The sequence below is a fragment of the Megalops cyprinoides genome, chromosome 1 (genome assembly GCF_013368585.1).
Source record: "Megalops cyprinoides isolate fMegCyp1 chromosome 1, fMegCyp1.pri, whole genome shotgun sequence".
NCBI lineage: Eukaryota > Metazoa > Chordata > Actinopteri > Elopiformes > Megalopidae > Megalops > Megalops cyprinoides.
The window spans coordinates 62,566,719-62,589,903 of record NC_050583.1 but is presented as its reverse complement, the minus strand read 5'-3'; the positions used below and the strand labels follow the sequence as shown (position 1 = coordinate 62,589,903).

The window sequence follows — 23,185 nt, the reverse complement described above, 5'->3', positions numbered from 1 at the left end:
TCCCCTCCGTGGCCAGTGGAAAATTACCAGGTTTCTAGAGCCTCGGCTAGACGAATTATCCGCAAGTAACACATGATGTTTATTTAATTTCACTAATTGCAGCTCTTTGAACAAACCAGTTATCATTATGCAATGAAACATTAATTCTAGACGCTAGATTTACTTTTATTCATTTCTACTTAATAACAAATAATAATCTGCATCGTAAAGGCAGCCCTAAAACAAATGTCAATCATAATTTTTAGGCAATCCTACCGGCGTTTAGTAATTTAGAGACCCATTGTAAAACCTCGTACTTTATTGGTACCAATTGACACGACCATTTCCTCCCAAAGGCGACAGCAAGGAGAACTTCGTGTGTAAATCCGCCTTCTTTTTCGGACCAAGGGCGGTGATGTCGCGTAGGCGCTTGCAACAATTGAAATAGATTGACAACGGTGGCGGCCTGTAGAATGGCACGCGATATGTCAATAGTTGTAGTCAAGCCAATAGAATTGTGCAATGGGCGTGACATTAGTCCAAACTTTCCGCGGCCCCGTCGGCTGAAAACTAAACCGAGATGGAATCTCCCAGTCTGAACCGGTTTCAACCGGTTATGAGTGTGTTGCTTGAGAGGAGAAGAAGCGCAAGCTTATAGTCTCTCAAACTGCCCCGCTGCACAAAACATTTTCAGAATAGGAAAATAGTCTACCAAGGATTCTTATTTCTTAAAATGTACCGGAATAACTTGTTCCTAAGCGTGCCGTGAATACACTTGGAGAACCCACATCAGCGGTACTGAGCTATAAGCTATCTTAATAGCTAGCGAGACTCCTGGTGGAATACCATCGTTAGAGATTGCGAGCTAGCTAGCCACAGAAAAGTAAGTGAATGAAGTGCAGTTTGCTAGTTAGCTAAGAGCTCACGTTTTCTGACTTTAATTTGAATTCAGTAACGTTTCGGCAGGTACCTAGGTAACTGCGGAATATGTAACTGGCTTGCTGCAATCTTATACTTTGATAGCTGGCTAGCTAGCTACATACAACTATAAATATATAGCAATTAGCTACGTAGTTGAGAATTGGCTCGCTAGATTGCTTGCGATAGTATTAAACAGCAGAGGAAACATCCAGCGTATCCTAGCTAGCTAGCTAATTCACTTGTGGGATTAAGAACCAAAGGAAGGGAACAGTGGTTTAAAAAAGTTGGTAAGTAAATGACTAACGCCGAGTTTTTTCGGGGTTGTGAGAGTCTGTGGTGCGGCATAACTCGTGGATGGGTGTCTGGTGGAGCGTGATTCTGGAAAAGTAGCTAGAAAACACGATTCGAAATTGAATGGAAAGTCGCGTCTCCCCTACAAGTTAGTGTGCGTGACTGAGTGAATGCAAACTGAACCTGCAGACGCAGTAGTAATACGATTAGAGGATGTTGGAATGGATAAATCATCATTTTGAAGGTGCAGTGAAAGATGAAATACGATGGAAGATTCTGGAAATAAATATTTTCCTCATCAGCAATGAGAATGACCATGCATGTTAAATCACGTGTTCTAACCTTCTCGGGCATGAGGGAGGGGCTATTCTGTCTTGTCCTGGAAAATGATGTCGTTAGCGAGCTAACCTTAGCTAAACATTAAGATACGTTTAGTTTGGTTAACTTAGCAGGCTAGTCACAGACGGGAGGGCAGTTTGATACTAGGCTCACATGGCATACTAACTAAAGTTAATGTATGGATATGGCGTACATTTCTGGCTTTTATTTGCTTTACGGTTAGCTGAATGGCAACTTCGGCTAGCTGTCCACCAAGTTCAATTTCAGTTGTTGGACTAGCTTTTGCACTACAGCTAGCAAGGCTAAAGTTATTTTAAACCAGTGATCTGTGGTTAACTTAGTTGGCCATCCGGTCCACGAAACGCCTTTTTTCAAAATTAGATACGTGCTCGTATTTCGAGTAAATATTTGTAGCATGTATGTACCTAGACTAGCGAGTTAGCCTGGCGGGCTACTTTGAAGTCATAATGATAGCTAGCTAGATAGACTGACGTTATTCTGAAGTGTTTTACTGCAGTGTTACGTTATCAATCATTATTCGGTAGTTTTCGCAATGTTCAGGTGGATGGATAGGAAGCATCGATCTCTGATGTTCCCATCACTGATTAAACGAAGGTCATTTTATTTAGTGAACATGATGGCTTACTTGCTACACCATGTTAGCTGACAAAGCGTACGTCACCAAACGCTAGCTCGCTCCAGCTAACTGCCTCGCCTGTGTTGCTTGCAAATATGCCGTTAGCCGTTTTGGGTAGCACGCTTTATACTACCAGGGTAACAGTGACTAGTTTTCTGGGTTTCCCGTAATGAAACTAGTTGGGATACACTCTTCCCTGTTGTGTTGTTTGGGGTAGGTCAGCCGTCTGGTTCAATAGGGTCACCTGGGTGGGTTTATTTTTGGCTGCTGCTGCTGCTGTGAACTAGTGCATTTGTACCTATTTAGGTAACGTTAGTTTCAGGGTTTGAACTAGTCGGGTAACTTTAATTGAGTGGTAGGTAGTTGCCTATCGTGATCACGCGTCTCAAAGAGGCGTCATTCATTGGAAATGGGAGTACCTAGCATGTAGGTTGCAGTTATCAAGGGCGGGTAATGTAACGTTACATTTAAAGTCAGCTTGTCGAAGCAAAACGGGCTAGCTATCTCACTGGATGACATCTGTACAAGAACTGCCAGTGAGAGAGGTTCCAAAGAATACGTCCAGGTTTACAGTTTCCTCAGTTTATTACCCGCCCGAGTAATATGAAGTCGATTATACATGGAGGGCCACATATCCTAGCGAATACTTGGAGGGATGCCTGCAGTGTTGTCCCGCCTATAATGTCATGCTTAAACAATGTAGTTTATCTCATGTGGAGCGTATGCACGAGGAGTGCAGCAACAGGTTGCTAACGTTTAGCCTTAGCAAGGGAAAAGTGATGTGTGCAGAACCTAAGTCTAGCAATATATGCCCCTTACTTTGGATATACAGCAAAATATTTCCAAAACACTGTTGGTTTGCGGGGCTCGATGGTCAACAGACTGTTTGGAAAATGTGCACTCTCATTACTGTTCAGTTCACCTTATGTTGCCTGTCCTTGTTCTTCCTCCAATCTCATTCTTGCAGAGCTCCATGCCAGCAATTATGACAATCCTAGCAGACCGCGCAGCCCAGCAGCTGCTGGATTTCAACCAGAAACTGGATATCAACTTGCTGGACAATGTTGTGAATTGTATGTACAACGACATTGGATCACAGGTGAGACGGAACGATTGCTTTCCATAATTGGTACTGCCTTGATATTGTTAGATTTGGTTGAAGGGTATGTGCCCTATGCCCACTACATAATCGGGTATGGGTTTGGTTGGGTTGGGTTGGTTTGGGCACGTTAATGCATAGTGCAGAGTGCTTGACAAAAGTTTGGAGATTCTGTCAGTCATTGTAATCGGAAGTATTTAAGCAACAATGCTAAATTGCACCCATTCTGAATCATTTCTATGTATACATTTATTTCAGCAAAGAATGGCACAGGAGGTTTTGACCCATTTGAAAGAGCATCCGGACGCCTGGACGAGAGTAGACACCATCTTGGAGTTCTCGCAGAATATGAATACTAAAGTAAGCCATAACGTGGACACACGCTGACAGGATTTTGCGTCAATACTTTGAGGAAGTGTTCTGCAGCCTTTGAGAGCATTAATAACCTCCCCATTCACCTGCTGTTTCGTCTGAGAAAGCCAGCCCTGTCAGTATCCGTATATGACAACCCCTTGCTGTTGTTCGGTTCCTCTGGTGGTGGTAGCACTGATGCTCTCTGCATTGGGTCTCCTCTGCTCAGCTCAGCTCTCAGTTCCAAGCCCTCTTACTCAGCTCTCCACTTCAAGGAAAATTACTTTCCTTGAAGCATATCCTGTTCCAGTAACTTTGAACTGCACCCACCTTGGTTGCTGTTTCTTGAGCGAACTATTGTCATACCCTTGTCTTACTGAAGCCCAATTTTCACTAGGAAAATTTGGCCATGAGTATGTGTACTATATAAATACTAAATATTTAGACACTTTCCTCAAAGTGAATTATACTAAAGTTGCTGACATGTGATGTGACTCTTAATGTACCATTATGTTGATTGTGATAGGGTGAAAAGGGGTCTATCTTCATGTGCATCTTCACACAGCTAAGCTTTGACTGCAGGCCTCCACAAGGTCTCCCCTTTTATTTCCCTTTGACTGAATTTTGTCGATCAGTTTCCTATTATGTATGATCGGTTGGGAGGAGTTGGGGTTGAGACGGCTGGATCTATGCTCTATGGCACAGAGGGAGAGGCATGGCAGCAGCCATTTCGGCTGTAGGGATCATAAGCATCCCTCTGTCCTTACTTCTTTGACTCTCCGATCTTCATTCACTTGTCATTCCAAAGCTCCACAGTGTTGCAGTGCTGGGTTTGAGTGTCGTAACGGCTATCTGTGCATGTGTGCTTGTTTTCTGCTAGGTTGAAATTAAAGGTGACACAAATGCAGTGATGTAAGTGGCATTTTAACAAGCTAAAAGAATAAACTTGACATGCAGTCAAGCACAGGGTGCTGGCTGAGTTCACCTTTAATGACTCAACATTCACGTCTGCATTACAAATGCCTCCATCCCTTGACATATTAACATCTTGCAGTGTCTTCTTGGGTATTTTGTACACTTCAATGTTCCTGTACCTTTAGCTGTGATCCCTACAGTTGAAATACGAAGTTGTCCCGATGAAAGTAGACATGCAGTTGTTTTTAAATGTATTTTTAGAAAAGTGGTTTAATATAAGTTTACTGCAGTATCAAATATAGGATTGGATGTCTCTGTTCACCTGTGAGTTGTCTTGCTGTTCTTTAAGCAACACACCAGTTCAAGGTGAAATCAGAAGTTTTTAAACACTTTGTGTGTGTATGTGAGCATTTGGGTTCATATAACTTTCAGCCTCATGGAGGTGATGTGCATTTAGTTACACTGCACCTTTACGGTTTCAGTCTGTTGTATATGAAGCAGCTGGTACTGATCTTAAAGATACCTACCTTTTTCCTCTCCTTTGTCTTTCACTTTCTGGTGTGACACTGGGAAAACAGCACGACTTCTACCTGGTTTCTACATGTCAGCCATTTCTGGAGAAATATCCAACTACAAGTAGTGAGATCTGCATGGAACTGTCTAGTCTTTTTTGAGATTCCGTTCATACCAGTACTTGGGAATTTATATTTCAGACAGGCACCCCTGAGTGTGTCTGTGCGTGTGTCTGTGCGTGTGTGTGCGTGTGAGAGAGAGAGAGAGAAAGATCTGTACTTCAATGTTGAATCTCGTTTTCTTTTGAGTATTTTTGACATTTGCTTCCTCTCATACTTTACAGTACTACGCGCTTCAGATTCTCGAAACCGTCATAAAGACAAGGTGGAAGATTCTTCCCAGAAATCAGTGTGAAGGTAAGCTAGTTACGTTTGTGAGTTTTAAATGTGCATTTTACAGATGTTTGTCATTTTCTCTATTAGTTGTACTGAAAGACAATGAGTAGATGAGCAGTAATTGTTGAACGTATACAACGGACAGCCGAACAGATTGAGGGAATTCGAAGGTCATTGTTTTGCTTTATGTTGAATAGAAAGCCGAAGACTTGGCAAACTGAGAGAGGACCTAGACTTCTCTTTCAGTACTGTGCTCACCATCATGGGATGCCTCTATTGTGGTTTTCCATTTACATCTAACAACCGGCGTGCTGTTGCCGAGCACCTTCCGAAGCGCGTTGGTTTGCTTTCTGCTCGTCTCGCTCGTATTCAGTCACAGAACAGATTCAGTCGGCCGATGTCGGAGTACTGAACAGGTTGAAAGAAGGAAACAGGAGTTTGTTTTTTTTTCAGTTTTTCTCCATCGCTCATAACAAATAGGGACATACTCACCCAAGTGACCTGTATCTCATTACCTCTCTTTGTATGTGTGAAATTGTCATTTTCTGAAGACAGTATCTCACCAATCTGCACAATTAAACTGTTCAAACAGAAGTAATGAACAGGAGAATATTTCAGGTTTTTGAACTTGATTTCTGAATGGAAGTGCCAGTGTTTTCCTGCAGTAGGCACTTTGTGTTGGTTCATTTTCACATTTTAATTACCAGAAATGAATATTTTCTTGTCTTTAGTACTTGACACCTAACTTTCATTTGCTTTGTGTCATTACCCTGGCTGGCGACTACAAGCTCGTTTTTAATGAGAATTAGTAATGCTTAGTTTTATGTCATTCAGAAACTAAGCTGTTTTGTGATAATGCATCAAGAGGTCTTGCAGTTTAATTGAGCTGAACAGATGAAGTTTTGTAGTTTAAAAAGAAAAATCGACTGTTGGCAGCATGTTTACTTACCAGATGGTTCTTGGTTTTTTCCAAGAGGGTAACTTGCGTCAGATTTTATTGTCTGCTTTTAAGGTAAGTCAGTATTCAGTATGGCTCAACCGTTTTTGGTTCTTTTGTATTTGCAGGGCTCGATAAAGGGCAGCTGAATTTGTCAATGTAATCTTTAAATAGCCGATGTAGTGAATGTCCAAAGTAGTGGTGGTGGTGTTGATGTCATTGTTTGGCAACCAGTCTCACTCCTAGCAGACCCACCAGGCTCCCTTAGGTCGTAATGACCAGTCGCACGTCCTGAAATGCATTGTAACCATTTGGGCAAAGTCTTTTCACTTCGCTGTGATCTAGCTGTGTAAAATGTTACCTGATACATTTTCAAGGGACTTTCAAGGAACAAGTTAGGAGGGGGCTTAGTATCTGTCCCTCCATATTTCATTATTGATTTTATCTCTTCACACAGAATAGTTTTTGCTTCATGGAGACCGGTGCTTTTAAATGTTGTAATGATTTTTCTGTCGACGTACCTTCCACCGGTGTAAATTGAAATGCAGCTTGGGAAAGTGGTCGGAAAATGTTTTCCCCTAATAAATTGATCAAACAAATCACGAGCTTAGTTGTCCAAGATAATAATCTTCATCTTTAATGTAACATGTAACACTGGCTTAGAGTTCAGCTTTAGAATGGGCTTAGTTTCCAATACATCATAACTTACATTGGGATTCAAAAAAGGCATGTTAAAATGTCAAAAAGTCCTTTTATTGTGTCTGTCAGCACAGAACGTGTGCTTGGTTGAAGCCTGTGGGCACTATGATTTGGAATACCAATGTAGAGAGTACAATGGCCAGAAAGAAAAGTTGCCTTGCCACTATTTCTATTTACAATAGACCCAGAACACTTGTGAGGAAAGGTTCGTTGCCAGGCAGCTAAGCAGAAGGCACCTAAGAGTCATTTGTTTTTCTCTTTCTTTTCTTACTTGCAAGGATTTATAGATGAAAAGACATGTGGATGGCTAAACTTGTATTTCTTAACTCTTAGGAATAAAGAAGTATGTGGTTGGGCTCATTATCAAGACCTCATCTGATGCATCAAATGTTGAAGTAAGTGTAAGTCCCACCTCCACCTGTGGGACGCACCTGTGACTCATAAACACACAGTAATTTGGCATTTCATTTTATTTTTGAATCAGTTGATTGATTGACTAATTTAATTTGCATTTCTACATGTATTCATTTCACTCATTTTGCACAGTATGTATGATTTGATAATATTGTTAGATTATTTATATCTTGTCTGTATTATTGAAAAATTATAACTACTGCATTTTTGTAATACTCCATGAGGAGTCTCAAGGGCTTTTGTGCTTGTTTTACGAGTTATATTGACACCTGCACATAAGCCTGTTTTTTTTTTTTAAGTAAATTGATTTTTTATTATTCATGTATTTCAGAAAGAGAAGGTGTATATTGGAAAACTCAACATGATCCTGGTCCAGGTGAGTCAGAATAATGTTGGTTTTTTGGCATAATCTTGAAATGTAAGTGTACAGACTTAATTTCTTAATGTCTTAATGTCTATTTTTTGAGGACTGGCATGGATGACTTGTCAAACACGACCCTCAACCATAGTCTGTGAGTGAAAGGCTCGCTGATCGATGATAATCAGTGGCAGGGTTAGAAACATTCTGGAGATAAAGTAGAACAAAAAAAGCCTTAAAATAGCATTGTCCTTCTTAACGAAAGTAATTTTGTCTAAACCTTGTGGCTGCAGTTAATTCTGCAAAATACGGCAACGGGGAGCTTTTTTTTTCTTTCTTCTTCTTTTTTTTTTCATTAACCTAAATCTCTCAGCATTTCAGCCAATAAAAGTCCTCACCCCTCTCATCTGGAGAAGCGGTAGGCTTGCAAATGACCAGTGTGTCTTGTGTCCAGATTCTGAAGCAGGAGTGGCCAAAACACTGGCCAAACTTCATCAGCGACATTGTGGGCGCCAGCCGCACCAGTGAGAGCCTGTGTCAGAACAACATGGTCATCCTAAAGCTGCTGAGCGAGGAGGTGTTTGACTTCTCCAGTGGGCAGATGACCCAGGTCAAGGCCAAGCACCTGAAAGACAGGTATGCAGATTGCTCTCCTGCCGCAGGTAGTAGGGAGTTAATGGGATGAGCACCAGATCTGATACAGGAGGGGGGGGAAGGGGGGAGGCAACTGAGATACTCTGCATTTTTATTGCATTGTGCACATGGTGTCCTCATCTGGTTCCACAGTCAACTCTTTTTGCCATTTAAAACCCTCTGGGCAAGTAGTGATCTACGTAATGAGCGTACAGATTTTAGTTGTGCCACAATATGCAACAATAATCAAAGAAAGTAAAAAAAAAAAAAAAAAAAAATTCTTTCATCTTTTTTTCCCTTCTAGCATGTGCAATGAGTTCTCACAGATATTCCAGCTTTGCCAATTTGTCATGGTATGTACAGTTTTTTTTTTTTTTTGTTTCTGGCTTCAGTATGGTTTCAGAATTTGTCTGTTGTACTTTATTTAATGTGTTTAACAAGCTAAATTGTTTTTTCAGGAAAACTCCCAGAATGCCCCTCTAGTTCATGCCACACTGGAGACACTGTTGCGATTTCTGAACTGGATTCCTCTGGGGTATATATTTGAAACCAAACTCATCAGCACACTTGTGTACAAGGTAAATATTAAAACTGTAATTAAAATTGATGTATGAACCCTCACCATGAATGTACACAGGACACTGTGTCTAATTTGAACATTTTTGAAAAGTATGAAAAAAATTTGAGGGAGTTGAAAAATGTTTGCAGAACTGAAAGTGCGAGAGTACAAAATGGTGTGATTTTGTAACTTTATTGCTGGTGTATGTACGCATTTGAATAGTAAGACAGACATTCATAAGTATAAGCAGTCCTCTTACAAAGGCGCACTTGCATTGGTCTGCTTGCAGTTGCGTAAGAACTGGAGGAATAACAAAATGAATGGTGATTGTTCTAGAACTTTCTGCAGTAGCAGTTAGATAATCAGCATTCATACATTCTGAGAGAGTAACGATGAGCAAGTGATTTGACATGTTCTTAAGATAACATTACTGCTGTGGAAGGTGACCTCTTTGCTCAACCCCCCCCCAGTTCTTGAACGTCCCGATGTTCCGCAATGTGACCCTGAAGTGCCTGACGGAGATCGCGGGCGTGAGCGTGAGCCAGTACGAGGAGCAGTTCGTCACTCTGTTCACACTCACCATGATGCAGCTCAAACAGGTGCCCAGCATTCTAACAACGCTGTCGTTATATGTATCTCTGCTTTGTATATGTGCGTGTTTCTCAGGTATTTCCAGAAGGATGTTAATTGTAGGTGTCAAGTCTTAACAAACAGAGCTTGTTTGGTCATCATGTGACCTGAACCCTCTTACCACAGTGGGGAGAGAACCCTCTTCCCTACTTTTTTCATGTTCATACACTCATACTGATACTGGGGAAGAAAACAAGTCTTGAACATGACAGTGATCTTACTCATCAAAACTATAAATAATCTGAATTCATTTGTGTTTCTCTGTGGGCTGCTAGGATGTCCCTGTTGCCCGTTCACTGTTCTAAAAATATTCCCTCTTTCACACACGTGGTAGATGCTTCCTTTGAACACAAATATCCGCCTGGCGTACGCCAATGGAAAAGACGACGAGCAGAACTTCATCCAGAACCTGAGCCTGTTCCTGTGCACCTTCCTGAAGGAGCACGGGCAGCTGATCGAGAAGAGACTGAATCTGCGAGAGACCCTGATGGAGGTCAGGCCACACTCCACTCCCTCTAAATATTAGCACACGGATTAAGCCTGGTGACATTATTTATTACCGCCGGTGTTGCAGTGAGCTCTCCGTTACTGCTTTCAGCTGGGCCTCTCTGGTGTAGTCTTTCTCCCCCCCCCTTCCGTGATAAATGAGATGTTGAATTGCTGTGCTTCTCCCACAGGCTCTGCATTACATGCTGCTGGTGTCAGAGGTGGAAGAGACGGAGATCTTTAAGATCTGCCTGGAGTACTGGAACCACCTGGCAGCAGAGCTGTACAGAGAGAGCCCCTTCTCCACCTCCACGTCCCCGCTGCTCACGGGGAGCCAGCACTACGATGTGCCCCCGCGCCGGCAGCTCTACCTGCCTGTGCTCTCAAAGGTGAGCTGTCCTGTGCCATCTTTAACGTGTGCTCAGGTTTTCTTTGCCTCCCTTAGAGGTCACTTGATGTGCTGTTTAATCAAGAGAAAAAAATCCAGCGAACTTGAGGTTTCTCGTAACCTTTCACAGGTTCGTCTGCTGATGGTGAGTCGAATGGCCAAGCCGGAGGAAGTCCTAGTGGTGGAAAACGACCAAGGAGAAGTGGTCAGAGAATTCATGAAAGACACCGACTCGATCAACCTGTATAAGAACATGAGAGAGACCCTGGGTGAGTGAATGGTGGAATGGGGTGTACTTGTTCAAAGGGAACCGGCGTTGGGGAAAGTTCTGATCTCATATTGCGTGGGCAGTTCTTCTGCTCGCCCACTCCTCTGCGCTGTGTGTTCCTGACCGCGTGTCCCCGCCTCCCCAGTGTACCTCACGCACTTGGACTACGCGGACACGGAGCGCATCATGACGGAGAAGCTGCACAATCAGGTGAACGGGACGGAGTGGTCCTGGAAGAACCTCAACACCTTGTGCTGGGCCATCGGCTCCATCAGCGGGGCCATGCACGAAGAGGATGAGAAGAGGTTCCTCGTCACTGTCATCAAGGTCGGTCCAGCGGCTGTGAGACTGCTCGGTTGCAGTTCTGTCCCGCGCAAACCGTTCCGGGTTTAATTTGGGGTGCTTTCTCTGTCCAGGATTTACTGGGGCTTTGTGAGCAGAAGCGGGGAAAGGACAACAAGGCCATCATCGCCTCGAACATCATGTACATCGTGGGCCAGTACCCTCGCTTCCTGCGGGCCCACTGGAAGTTCCTAAAAACTGTGGTCAACAAGCTGTTTGAGTTCATGCATGGTGAGGGAAGAGAGAACAGTTTTCGCTTTTTGCATAGATACCTAGGTTGATGTAAAGCTGCATAGTCTTTTTTTTCGCTTTGTTTAAAATTTTGTTGATGTATTTATCTCTAAAACAAGGTGACCTTGTTTTTGTGAACACCTCAAGTTAACAAGCTGTGTTCTACAACTTGGAGTTTTCATTCTGTATTGTGAAAGAATGCATGGTATTTTGTGCCTTTGAGGACAGGAGTAAAAGCCCAGCCATGTATTTAAAAGTACAGGCTGATGGAGCTGCTTTTATGACTGAAAGGGTATGCAGGCCGCTCATGTGCAACTGTCACAGTGCGTTTGAGCTTTTGTCAGAGCCATTGTCATAGAAGGTATTCTTGGATGTCATCCAGTTTGACTTGAATCCCTTTAAATGTATGCTTTTAAAGTGTTGGCCTCTTCTTTTGATCAATTAAATCCATAAGCAGTAGTCTTGTGACAGTGGTTTGTTTGCACCATTGGAGCTGTAATCCGCACATAGTTAGCGTACAGTAACAAGCTGAACTGAAGTAAAAAATGCACAAGGTTACTTGTATAGTACACACCCAACTAGTGTACTTGTTGCTGCCCTTTGTACCCGTACTGTGTCCACACATACTATATTGAGAGCAAAACGTGTACTCTGGACCATATTTAGCCCAAATGTGAACGTGGCCTCAGATATACAGAGAGGCGACACTGCACTGTTTCTAAACCTTGGTCTGGCACTCATTGGCTGCATTTTGTCCGGCAGAGACCCATGACGGTGTGCAGGACATGGCGTGTGACACCTTCATCAAGATTGCACAGAAGTGCAGGAGGCATTTTGTCCAGGTGCAGGTCGGGGAAGTCATGCCCTTCATTGATGAGATCCTGAACAACATCAACACCATCATCTGTGACCTCCAGCCACAGCAGGTAAGCTCCATTCACTGCTGCAGTGACATTGGGGATAACTGAATGATTTTATTCACACAATTTCTCTTATCAAATGGTGGGTCACTAAAGGAAAGTACTTTTGGTAATTGTTAGCTTGACCGCTTCCTGTGTAGGTCCACACATTCTACGAGGCAGTGGGCTACATGATCGGAGCTCAGACAGACCAGGCAGTGCAAGAGCACCTTATTGAGAAGTACATGCTGCTGCCCAACCAGGTGTGGGATAGCATCATCCAGCAGGCAACTAAGGTAAGCAGTGGATTTATTGTGTCTTCCTTTATTGGTTTATGAGGGAGTACTCTATTATCATAAATGAGTTAATTGTGCAATTAGTGATGGGTTTGTACCAGTCAGCAATACATTCAGAAGCATACATTTCTCCATTTGTGTTGAAGCAGTCAATAACCACCTCTCTCCAGCCATAATTAGGGTCCTTGTGTACACACAAGCCTTTTTTTGTCATTTGTCTTTCAAACATTGAGTTTGCCACCAGTCAGACAACATTTATCCCTTGTAATGGAGAGATCATAATCTTTCATATCTGAGGTGATAATCATACAGTAAAGTAAACTAAAGCTTTAATCTGCCATTTGAACTGAAATGGCATAAGTCTTTTTTTCCCCCTGCATATTGGTCAGTTGTAAAAAGCAGAAAAGAACTATTATGCAATAGTGCCAGAGATTGTCGACATGCATCATAATCTAGCCTTTCTTTTATTTTCTTGTATCATGCTTAAGGCGAACTTCGATTGCTTATTGACCACGTTTTTCCACTTAGATCAGTTAGTTAACCCTGAGAGCGAAGGCTTGTAAGTGAATTTCCCTCCTCCGCAGAATGTGGACATCCTGAAGGACCCAGAGACGGTGAAACAGCTCGGCAGCATCCTCAAGACCAACGTGAGGGCGTGCAAGGCGGTGGGGCACCCCTTCGTCATCCAGCTTGGTCGCATCTACCTGGACATGCTCAATGTATACAAGTGCCTCAGCGAGAACATCTCTGCTGCCATACAGACTAATGGTATGCACCCTGTGTGTGTTAGCCAGTACTATGGTTGTTGACCTCTACACAGCTCTTTAATGGTAATGATAGATTAATGGTACACTGTGGTCCAAATGATGCGCTGGCAATTTTGACAATTTTATTGTTTGAAGGCTGGAGTTCATAACTTAAAAGAAAAGTATTAGGGCTCAAAGAAGAACAGGTGAAATCCCTGCAGACCAATCTAGCCAGATACTCACAGAAGAAAACAAAATGAAATGCTTTCTGCAGACAGCAGCCATGGACAACAATTCATTTTTTTTTTCTCCTGCCTGCATTTCATGAAATTTGGGACTGACTGCATGTATCCTTCATGTGAAACCTCTCACTGATTACTGCATTTTTTATTTCCTGTTCATTGTACAGGAGAGATGGTAACCAAGCAGCCTTTGATTAGAAGTATGAGGACGGTCAAAAGGGAAACGCTGAAATTAATTTCAGGTTGGGTCAGTCGCTCAAATGATCCACAAATGGTAAGTGTATTGTCTGGGGCTGTTGTAGAAGTTGAAGGTAGCATTTACATTTACATTTATTCATTTGACAGACGCTTTTATCCAAAGTGAGTTGCCAGAGTAGCAGCTGTCGTATTTTCTCAAAAATGCATCTTTTTCCCAACTTCATAAAACAGCTTTACTGTGGTATTTTACAAGCAACAAACCCTCAAACATCAACATTTTATGCATATTTGCTTTGATTTTGAAGTATTTTGTTGGCAATAGTTACGGAAATGTTTGCGTTGTTGAATGGACATGATCATACTGGACCTGAATGAACATGTAATACATCCCTCGTGTATAGTTTGTTAGCTGTGTTAATCTGTGGGCCGTGTGCTGTGTTCAGGTGGGGGAGAATTTTGTGCCACCGCTGTTGGATGCGGTGCTAATTGATTATCAGAGGAACGTCCCTGCTGCCAGAGAACCCGAGGTCCTCAGCACCATGGCAACCATTGTCAACAAGCTTGGTGGACACATCACAGGAGAGATTCCCCAGATATTTGACGCCGTCTTTGAATGTACCCTAAACATGATCAACAAAGTGAGTCGCACGTACATTGCCATTCGCGATTTGAGTCCTGAACTGATCTTTGATTACTGCAGTGTTAGCCTGTTATTTCTGAGTGTCATTTTGTAGCGGCTCAGTTAACGCAGCTAAACCCAACCTTGCTCTGCCGCTTTCTGTTTTTGTCTCATCAGGACTTCGAGGAATATCCTGAGCATCGAACACATTTCTTCTACCTTTTGCAAGCTGTCAATTCACATTGCTTCCCTGCATTCCTGGCCATTCCCCCTGCACAGTTCAAGCTGGTGCTGGACTCCATCATCTGGGCTTTCAAACACACAATGAGAAACGTAGCTGATACAGGTTAGCCTGCCCGTCCTTATATACCTGTGTAATAGAACATCACAATGCTTGCAGACCAAAAAGAGTCAGCGTCTTTCCAGTAAAGCTGTCTCCCGTTATGACCTTTACCTTTCCGACTATTTTAAATGGCATGAATTCCAAAACAGCCCAATGTGGCCCTGCATTCATCGTAAGTAAGGGAAAGCTATTTCTCTTCCCATTTACGCAGTTGGCCACAAATGACAAAGAATTAAAATAAGAAACACTTTTGATTTAACTGGGTAACCAATTTCATATCGCATGACAAGCTGTTTGAAGCATGACAGAACGACGTGCCGTTAGGATGAATTGATGTGAAGTAATGGTGGGCTGCGGAGGAAGGGAGATGGACGGGGAATGGGAAAACGCTCAGAAGGCCATTGAAGGCAGGAGCGTAGCCTGTATGCTGTGTATCAGACCTTTTCCACAGCTGTTAGATTAGCCCTTGTGCTATGCATCAGGCGTTGCCTTTGATTAAAAAAAAAATTTACATCCAAGCTTTCAAAATTTAATTTGAAGGTAACGGAAGGACATTTGTTGGGAAATGGAAATCCTGCCCTTCCTGTCTTTACCTTTTTATGGCCACTTGAAGACAGCGAATCATATGATTTGCAGTAAAAGGGAGTTTTAACTGCCATTATCGTTCTGATGCGCACTCATTTCTGAAGTCTGTGTAAAGCAGCAGGAATGTACAAACATGCAGCGTGATGTGGGTTGGCATGAATATGTATTTCTGATGCATATTAATACTAACGGTGTTCCATCATTTGCTCCCAGGTCTGCAAATACTTTACACTCTCCTTCAGAACGTTGCCCAGGAGGAGGCTGCAGCCCAGAGCTTCTATCAGACATATTTCTGCGACATCTTGCAACACATCTTCTCTGTGGTTACGGACACATCGCACACTGCTGGTGAGAATGGAAGTTTAATCACATGCTGTTTGCTCAGCCCCGAGAGGTCACACAGAACCTCTATGAAGTTTGACCTTTTGCCAAGGATTTTTTCTTTATACAGTGTGTTGCCATGTTTGATGTTCGGGGTGAGAAGGTTCATTTTTATTTCTGATCTGGCAGGGTTAACAATGCACGCATCTATCCTTGCATACATGTTCAACCTGGTGGAGGAGGGTAAAATTAGTGTTTCCCTCAACCCTGCAAATCCAATCAACAACCAAGGATTCATTCAGGAGTATGTTGCTAACCTGCTCAAAACTGCCTTCCCACACTTGCAAGAGTAAGTTTTTAAACATTTTGGAAAATTCACATTTAACAGCAGCATTTATTTTGTGTATTGACTTTTTTATGCAACGGTCTCTTTCAGCGCACAAGTGAAAGTATTTGTGACAGGACTGTTCAGTCTAAATCAAGATATTCCAGCTTTCAAAGAACACCTTAGGGACTTCTTGGTACAGATAAAGGTGAGTCGCTTCCTTCTGCTCGGATGAGCCCCATCGTCTGCACCTACAGTATGTCCTACAGTAGGCATTCTCAACAGATGTGCTACTGGCTTAACATTTTAAAACTGTAGCATGGCATCTTTGCTAATGGAAATTTATGGACATATAAGTATCAACCCTGATCATGACTGTACCCATTTGCAGTAAAATATGGCTCACAGTCGTGATGTTTCGATATTTAAAACTTTTGTGGTACATTTAAAACGTAGCGTTTTGGTGTAAAAATCATGTGTCCGCGCTAGCCATTCGGCAAAAGCCTTCGTTCAGTCAGACTTGCAGAGCAGCAGAAACGAGAGCGGACCAAAGAATTGAACAGCATTTCCAGTTTCCCACGCAAGCAGACAGCGCGTAGCCACGGTGAACCCAGAGGAGCTGATTGGGCCAACCTTCTGTCTCCACACAGGAGTTTGCAGGAGAGGACACCACGGACCTGTTCTTGGAGGAGAGGGAGGCATCCCTGCGCCTGGCCCAGGAGGAGAAACACAAGCTGCAGCTCTCTGTTCCCGGCATCCTGAACCCACATGAGATTCCAGAGGAGATGTGTGACTGAGCACAGACTAATGAATTGTATAGTTGTAAAAAATAAAACAAACAAAAAACATAAAGCCAAGAGTCATGGAAGCTCTTCCACGGGTTACGCGTAAGCCAGCCCTCAGGAGAATCCAGCCCTTTGGTGTTTCTCGACCAAAATGATGCCAATGTGTAAATTATACCGTGTCACCCAATGGCCCTTTTTACACAGTATGCGTTTTATATGGAGACTTGTGTAATACCTTTCCATTGTTAATTCAAGCTTATGTTTGGTCATGTTTCTTTATTTAGAGCTGCATGAAGTAAGAATTAAAGACATTAACTTTCTCCCCCTTTTCCCCTTGCCCATTTATTTGTTTGTACGGAATATATAACTTGCAGGAGAGCCGTTTCTGTGCAAAAGGGTCTATGTCCAAAGTTGGACAGAAAGGCCTTGAAGTACAGTGTTGCGGGCATGATTTGTTGTAGGACTAAGGGGTGCTTTGAGGTGTGTGCCTAGCATCCGGTCCCTGCTGCACAGCAGGAGAATGTGAGGTTTTTTTTTGGGGGGGGGGGGGGGGGGGGGGGTGGAATTATGAATGAAGGTTTATATGATGCTGCTTTTTCTTGGTGGTGTCTGATTGAAGTTGGGCTTACAGTTGTGCTTAACTAATACCTGCAATTTGTTACTAGACAGGGATTTTGAAGCAAGGATGGATTATGTGCATATCATCCCAATTGTAAAGCATCTTTTAATACCACGGGAACATAAAAGTTGGTTATTTTTACAAAGATGTTTGTGTGCGTGTGTGTGTGCTGTCGCTCGGCCGACAACAGGTTTTTGTTTTCCTCAATGAGGACTGTTGCTCATCTGTGAGCTTTCGTTAAATCCAAGGTTAAAAAATATTTATGGGTTAGTGTTGGCTGCCTCTGACAACTCATGTTAATTCAAATGGCTTTTGAGATTTAATTGTACTAATTTACATGGTTTACCATGCTGTAGTGCTTCAAGAACACTACTTGAAGAGCAGAATAAAAATTGGTTTACATTTAATTTTGTAATTTTGCATTTTCCTTTTTTTTTTTTTCCTTGAAATTCTATCCAAATAACTAAGGGGCTTTCACTCTGAAAATGCATCTTATTAGAAGAATGTATAGATCCAAATACTGATCTCCAATGGCAAATTATCCCTTCTCTAAGTGTTACATTTGTTGTGAATCTTTTTGAAACTGATTAAAGTTGACAGAATTTTACAATTTACTGTCTCATTTCTTCTATATTTTCATTTGTAGTGGAATAAAGTACAGAAAGTGAAATAATTCATTTCAATAATTAAATAACCATTGTTTAGGCATTTCTACCACAAATGCACTACATGATACCACTAGCATAAAATAAAAAAACAGGACATTGGGATTGACTGTAAAAGTGTATTTTAATATATAACATAAAATGATAACTGGTTAAAAGTATATTTAAAAGATGGTAAAACATTGCTGTTAAATATGCTAAGGTTAAAGTTGGTTTTGACCAAAGGCATTCTAGCGGTCTTGGATCTAGAGGGGCACCGCTCTCATGAACACTTTCTCCTTTATAGAGCAGTCTTATTGGGATCACAAGTCAGCCTGAGTGAGGATGCCAGACTAAGAAGCAGGTGGTTTAGTGCAAGACCTTTTGAGTTATTTAATTTTTTTTTTAATTGTATGCAGAACCTGATAGAGCCGATGCAACTTGTACAGTGTAGGGGTCACGTCTTCCCACTTGGTGTGTCAGGAAACAGGAAAGTTAACTCGTCAATCAAGAACTGCCAGAGACAGCGATGGAAGATGCTACAGCAGCCAGGGGAACAGTCTGAACACAGCGAGTACCAAAGTAATGCAATATTTGTCAAGTGGTTTTCAAATGATGGTGTTGCATCTTATGTAATGGCCAGATTTTTTTTTATTTTTGAAGAGGCTTGAACAATAGGCCACAGTAAGGGTGGGCAGATTTAGCAAGAAGTGATTTGTTCACGTGCTCAACTTCTGATCTGCGTGCATTTAGCTTTTTCCCATTTATCTCATTTGTACTCATCCACTGTTTAATGTCTTGTATACAGGAGAGTGAAGAGAGGCAGGGTAGTCGTCAGCTTAGAATAAACACGCAATGTTTGTGTATTAGAATCCTGAACAATGTTTAACAATGTCCAAAATGTGTTTATTTACGAACAAAGCTCAGCTCGACTTACACAGAAATCGGCCAATGGAAGGAAATGGAGACAAGGATGTTTAGCCATTTATTTCATGGGCATGAGGTATTGTTGCCTCTGATCAAGTGTTGCACTTATGAAATGATATTTTATAATACTAAAAATGTACAACATTAAATAATATACATTGTATTCAATAATGCTTCTTAGAATTCAATATGACTAATGACTATATTTCAATCCTCTCATTTTTAATGCAAACACAGATTGTGATCAAACAACCCATTTGATTCTTATGGGAAGTATCAAAAAGCTTTTGAAAACCTCTGAAATGGTTGGAACAAGGAGGAGCTAAATAAAAACCAAAACTGATTTTCAGGGCATAAACCAGGTTTCTCAGTATCAAAAGAACACGTCTTGATGATGGGCATTTTCAGTCGTATTTAAGGTCTTCAGTTCAAAGCTACCTTTTAATCTTTTCCTTTAAGAAATTTGAAACAGTTTGATTTTGTTTTGTAAATGTGAAGGGACAAAATTTTAAAATGTCATTTGATAATGTAATTCTTACCTTGTTTGTCAAGGAGAGAGGCTATAATAGTCTCAGTGCAGTCTGTGCATGGAATGCAAATTTAGGCATTACAACTTGTGCAGAAAATGTGATTATTAAACTCATTCCTTTAATACAGAGGTCTAAGAAGAGGTTAGGAAGGCAGGAGGGTCAGGATAAAGATCAAGGACACAGAGTGTTTCTTATGTCCATTGGTGCATTGGTGAAATAATTTGATCCTAAAATTATAACCAAATTAAGTTTCAGTCACAGTGGCACAATTGTAAACAGAATAATTTAACACTTTCACTTTAGATACAAAAAAGTGTGTGTGTAATTTCAGTGACCACCAAACTCATGTTGTCCATGAACTGAAAGGAGTTACCATTTTCTTAAATTTTTTACCTAAAAGACAGAATAGTTAGATTGCAATGGAAAGCATGTTGGTTCTTGAATGAAAAGAAAGCACAGAAGATTAAAGCAATAAATTATGGAAGAAGTAACTTTAAATTTATTCAATAATAAATACAAAATGTTGAAATAACGAAATGAGTGTGATAATAAAGAGTTGAAATGAACAGCAAAATCAATAAATAAATCATTAAATAATAAAATGATTGCAAAGGGTGAATACTGTTGGCAAACACTGTTCACCAGCAAATTTGCTTTCAATATTGATTAGTTTATTCCAACATTAATTTCATTTAAACATGACAATAGCATTCAGTGGACTGAATGGACTGAAAAGGGTGGTATCAGGGCATCAGCAAAATGTTGGTTGGTTAAAGCAAAGCAAAATTGGTTATTACCTCACACTTGACGATTCCAGCCAGTCTGCTCGGTTCCTCTTGAAACATTCCCACATCTTGGCTTTTGGAATTCTCTGCAATTCAATGTAGATTTCTGTTAAGTGATGTCGAATTTCTGTTACCATGATTTTCCATACAGGCAAGCTACCCTATTTGCTAGCTAACCAGCCAGCAAGATTTACTAGTTAGCAACAGGAGCTTCCCTCTCTGTCAAATAAACCTGTTGCCTCCTTGAAACCCCTGGCTCACCACAATAGCTTGTTTGTTAGTTGCATTTTATTTAGCAAGGTGACCACACTCAGTAATAATGAAGAAAAAATGCTTTACATTGATTGGTAAAACATTGAGAACTGTTCCTTTGTTTCCATTTTCAGGGGCTGGCTTCAGCTATCTGATTTCATTTTTTCAAAAATTAGAGATTGGGCTGTATTGCACTACTTCCTTCTGTTCCAGTAACTAGGAACAATAAAATCATATGAAGTTGTGTTTTATTCTGAAACTTGTTTTCATGAGGTAGCCTACATTTTATCTTTGCTAGCTTTCATATGTAATACCTTTTTTAAATGAAAAATTACAGGGATTTTTTAAATTTATTTTGTATTTTTCAGAATGTATTTTTGCTGCCCATTGAGATTCTGTGGCTACAATAGTATTATTAATAGTATTTTTGGTTATTATTATGTACAGCGGCTTCAGAAAGTATTCACACCCTTTCAGTTTTTGCACACTTTTTTGCATTATAGACTTAATCTAAAATAGATTAAATGTATTCTTTTGGCCGTCAATCTGCACACAACAATCCATCATGACAAAGCAAATACATTTTTTAGAATTTTTGCAAATTTATTAAAAATAAAAAACTGAAATATTTCATTTACATAAGCATGCAGACCATTTGCTGTGGGGCATTGCAAATTGACCTCACCCTGCACCCTGTTTGTTTTGATTATCCTTGAGATGTCTGTGGAACTTGAATGGAGACCACCTATGGCAAATTGAATTGATTGGACAAAATTTAAAAAGGCACAGGCCTGTATATATAAGGTCCCACAATTTGCAGTGCACTGCAGACCAAAAACCAAGCCATGAAGTCTAAGGAACACTCAAATTGTCGACAATCAAATTATGTTGAGGCATAGGCTTCAACTGGGCAAGGATATAAAACCATTTCTAAAGCTTTGAATGTTCCCAGGAACGCAGTGGTCTCCATCATTGAGAAATGGAAGAAGTTTGGAACCACCAGGATTCTTCTCTGAGCTGGCTGTCCAGCTAAACTCAGTAACCGGTCAAGAAGGGTCTTGGACAGGGAGGTGACCAAGAACCCAATGGCCACTCTAACAGAGCTTCAGAAATCTTCTGCAGAGATGGGAGAATCTGCTGGAAGGACAACCATCTCAGAAGTGCTCTGTCAATGGTATAGTGGCTAGAAGGAAGCCACTCCTGACTAGAAGGCATGTAACAGCCTGCCTGGAGTTTGCCAAATGGCACTTACAGAACCTTGAGGGTATGAGGAAAAAGATTCCCTGGTCTGAAGTCTTTGGGCTGAACTCCAAATACTACATCTGGCAAACCAGGTACTGCTCAGCACCTGGCTAATAACATCCCTACGGTGAAGAATGGCAGTGGCAGCCTCATGCTATCAGCATCAGCAGCAGGGATGGGGAGATTGCTCAGAATGGAGAGAAGGATGAATGCAGCCAAATACAGAGAGGTCCTTGAAGAAAACCTACTCCAGAGTACACACACCTCAGACTAGGGCAAGGGTTCACCTTGCAGCATGACAACAACCCTAAGCATACATGTAAGACAATGCTGGAGTGGCTTTGGAAGAAGAACGAGAAGACCTGAACATGGCAGTTCACAGATGCTCCCCATCCAATCTGACTGAGTTTGAGAGGATCTGCCAGGAATAATATGAATAATATGTATTTAAAAGGTATTAGGTCAGTGGTTCTCAAAGACATGCCCATGGGCATTTCTGTGCCCATGAAAGATAACTGTTGTGCCCACAAAACATTTTCTAAAATAGGGTACTATCCTAAATAAGTGTCCTGCTCAGCCAGTACAACACCAGTTTAAATCCAAGGGCAAAAACTGGTGAAGTGTACTGAGTAGAGGCCTATAAATAATCAAAGTAGTGTAGGCCTGTGTCACCATGCACATACATAGGCAAGGGGGAAAGGATCTGTCATAACTTTGGAGAATTTCACAGAGGCATAGGACTTTTTATGCTACCAGTGGTGATCTCTGGATACACATTTAAACACTCAGCATTGAGTTTTGTTTTCCAGGAGTATGAATATATGTATTTTTAACAATATTAAATGTGATTATAGTGAGTAATGAAAGGAGTGAACTGTTGATTTACACAGCCTTTCTGTACCATTTCCTCTGTCCTTGTTTTTGGGGAAAAATGCAAGGCTTTACACATTGACTTTACTCCATTTAATGTTTATTGAAAACTACAGATGGCTCTCTTTCTCCTTTTTCGGTGAGCAATTAAGAGGGACGTTCATCTGGACAGTGAGGTCATGCCACTTTTGTGAATGTCTGGAGATATGTACCATTTTAAAGCATTTATCTTGAAAATAGTAGCATGCTTTTGGTCAGTCTTTATAATGTGTACACAATTCATCTGCCAATGTTAGAGGACAATGTACAGCATATAATCTTTTCAAAGCAGTGGGCTACACAAAATGAAATGCTCCAGGTATGAAAAAGTACTCTTGTACAAGAGTACAGTGATTACTAATATATTTTTGTTTAGCTTTATTTTGGAATGAGAAATTTAAGTTACTGCAGATTTAACCCATCAGTGTGTCTCGCAAACGGGATGCAGTGAGGCCAAGCAATCTGTACCCAAGACAGCACAGATACCGTTTGGTCTTGCAGTAATCTTAACTCCACATTGGCCAAAGGCGCAG

General features: G+C 41.3%; 1 protein-coding gene across 3 annotated transcripts; it reads left to right on the top strand.

The window, feature by feature from the left end:
- Positions 1-568: 568 nt before the first annotated feature.
- On the top strand, positions 569-17,274 carry xpo1a (exportin 1 (CRM1 homolog, yeast) a). Of its 3 annotated transcripts, none has more exons than XM_036529316.1 (25): positions 569-862; positions 3,135-3,266; positions 3,525-3,626; positions 5,389-5,461; positions 7,410-7,471; positions 7,822-7,866; positions 8,303-8,484; positions 8,786-8,834; positions 8,940-9,059; positions 9,511-9,639; positions 10,005-10,163; positions 10,348-10,545; positions 10,675-10,813; positions 10,958-11,139; positions 11,229-11,385; positions 12,148-12,311; positions 12,446-12,580; positions 13,165-13,348; positions 13,736-13,842; positions 14,210-14,404; positions 14,563-14,731; positions 15,527-15,661; positions 15,824-15,983; positions 16,071-16,167; positions 16,610-17,274. In XM_036529316.1, exons 2-25 carry the CDS (start codon positions 3,141-3,143, stop codon positions 16,754-16,756), a joined length of 3,216 nt encoding a protein of 1,071 aa, XP_036385209.1. In that variant the 5' UTR covers positions 569-862; positions 3,135-3,140; the 3' UTR covers positions 16,757-17,274. The 3 variants fall into 3 exon arrangements, with proteins under 3 accessions (XP_036385209.1, XP_036385192.1, XP_036385201.1); XM_036529299.1 differs by lacking the exon at positions 569-862 and adding an exon at positions 884-1,187; XM_036529308.1 differs by lacking the exon at positions 569-862 and adding an exon at positions 2,041-2,380.
- The last annotated feature ends 5,911 nt before the right edge of the window (positions 17,275-23,185 follow it).

What these genes read in the sequence shown, in the direction of transcription:
- xpo1a (XM_036529316.1), top strand. Translation starts at nt 3,141, where the DNA reads ATGCCAGCAATTATGACAATCCTAGCAGACCGCGCAGCCCAGCAGCTG. An exon ending in TCCTCGTCACTGTCATCAAG is followed by an intron (nt 11,140 to 11,228) that starts GTCGGTCCAGCG and finishes TTCTCTGTCCAG; the next exon opens with GATTTACTGGGGCTTTGTGA. An exon ending in GCTGTTTGAGTTCATGCATG is followed by an intron (nt 11,386 to 12,147) that starts GTGAGGGAAGAG and finishes TTTGTCCGGCAG; the next exon opens with AGACCCATGACGGTGTGCAG.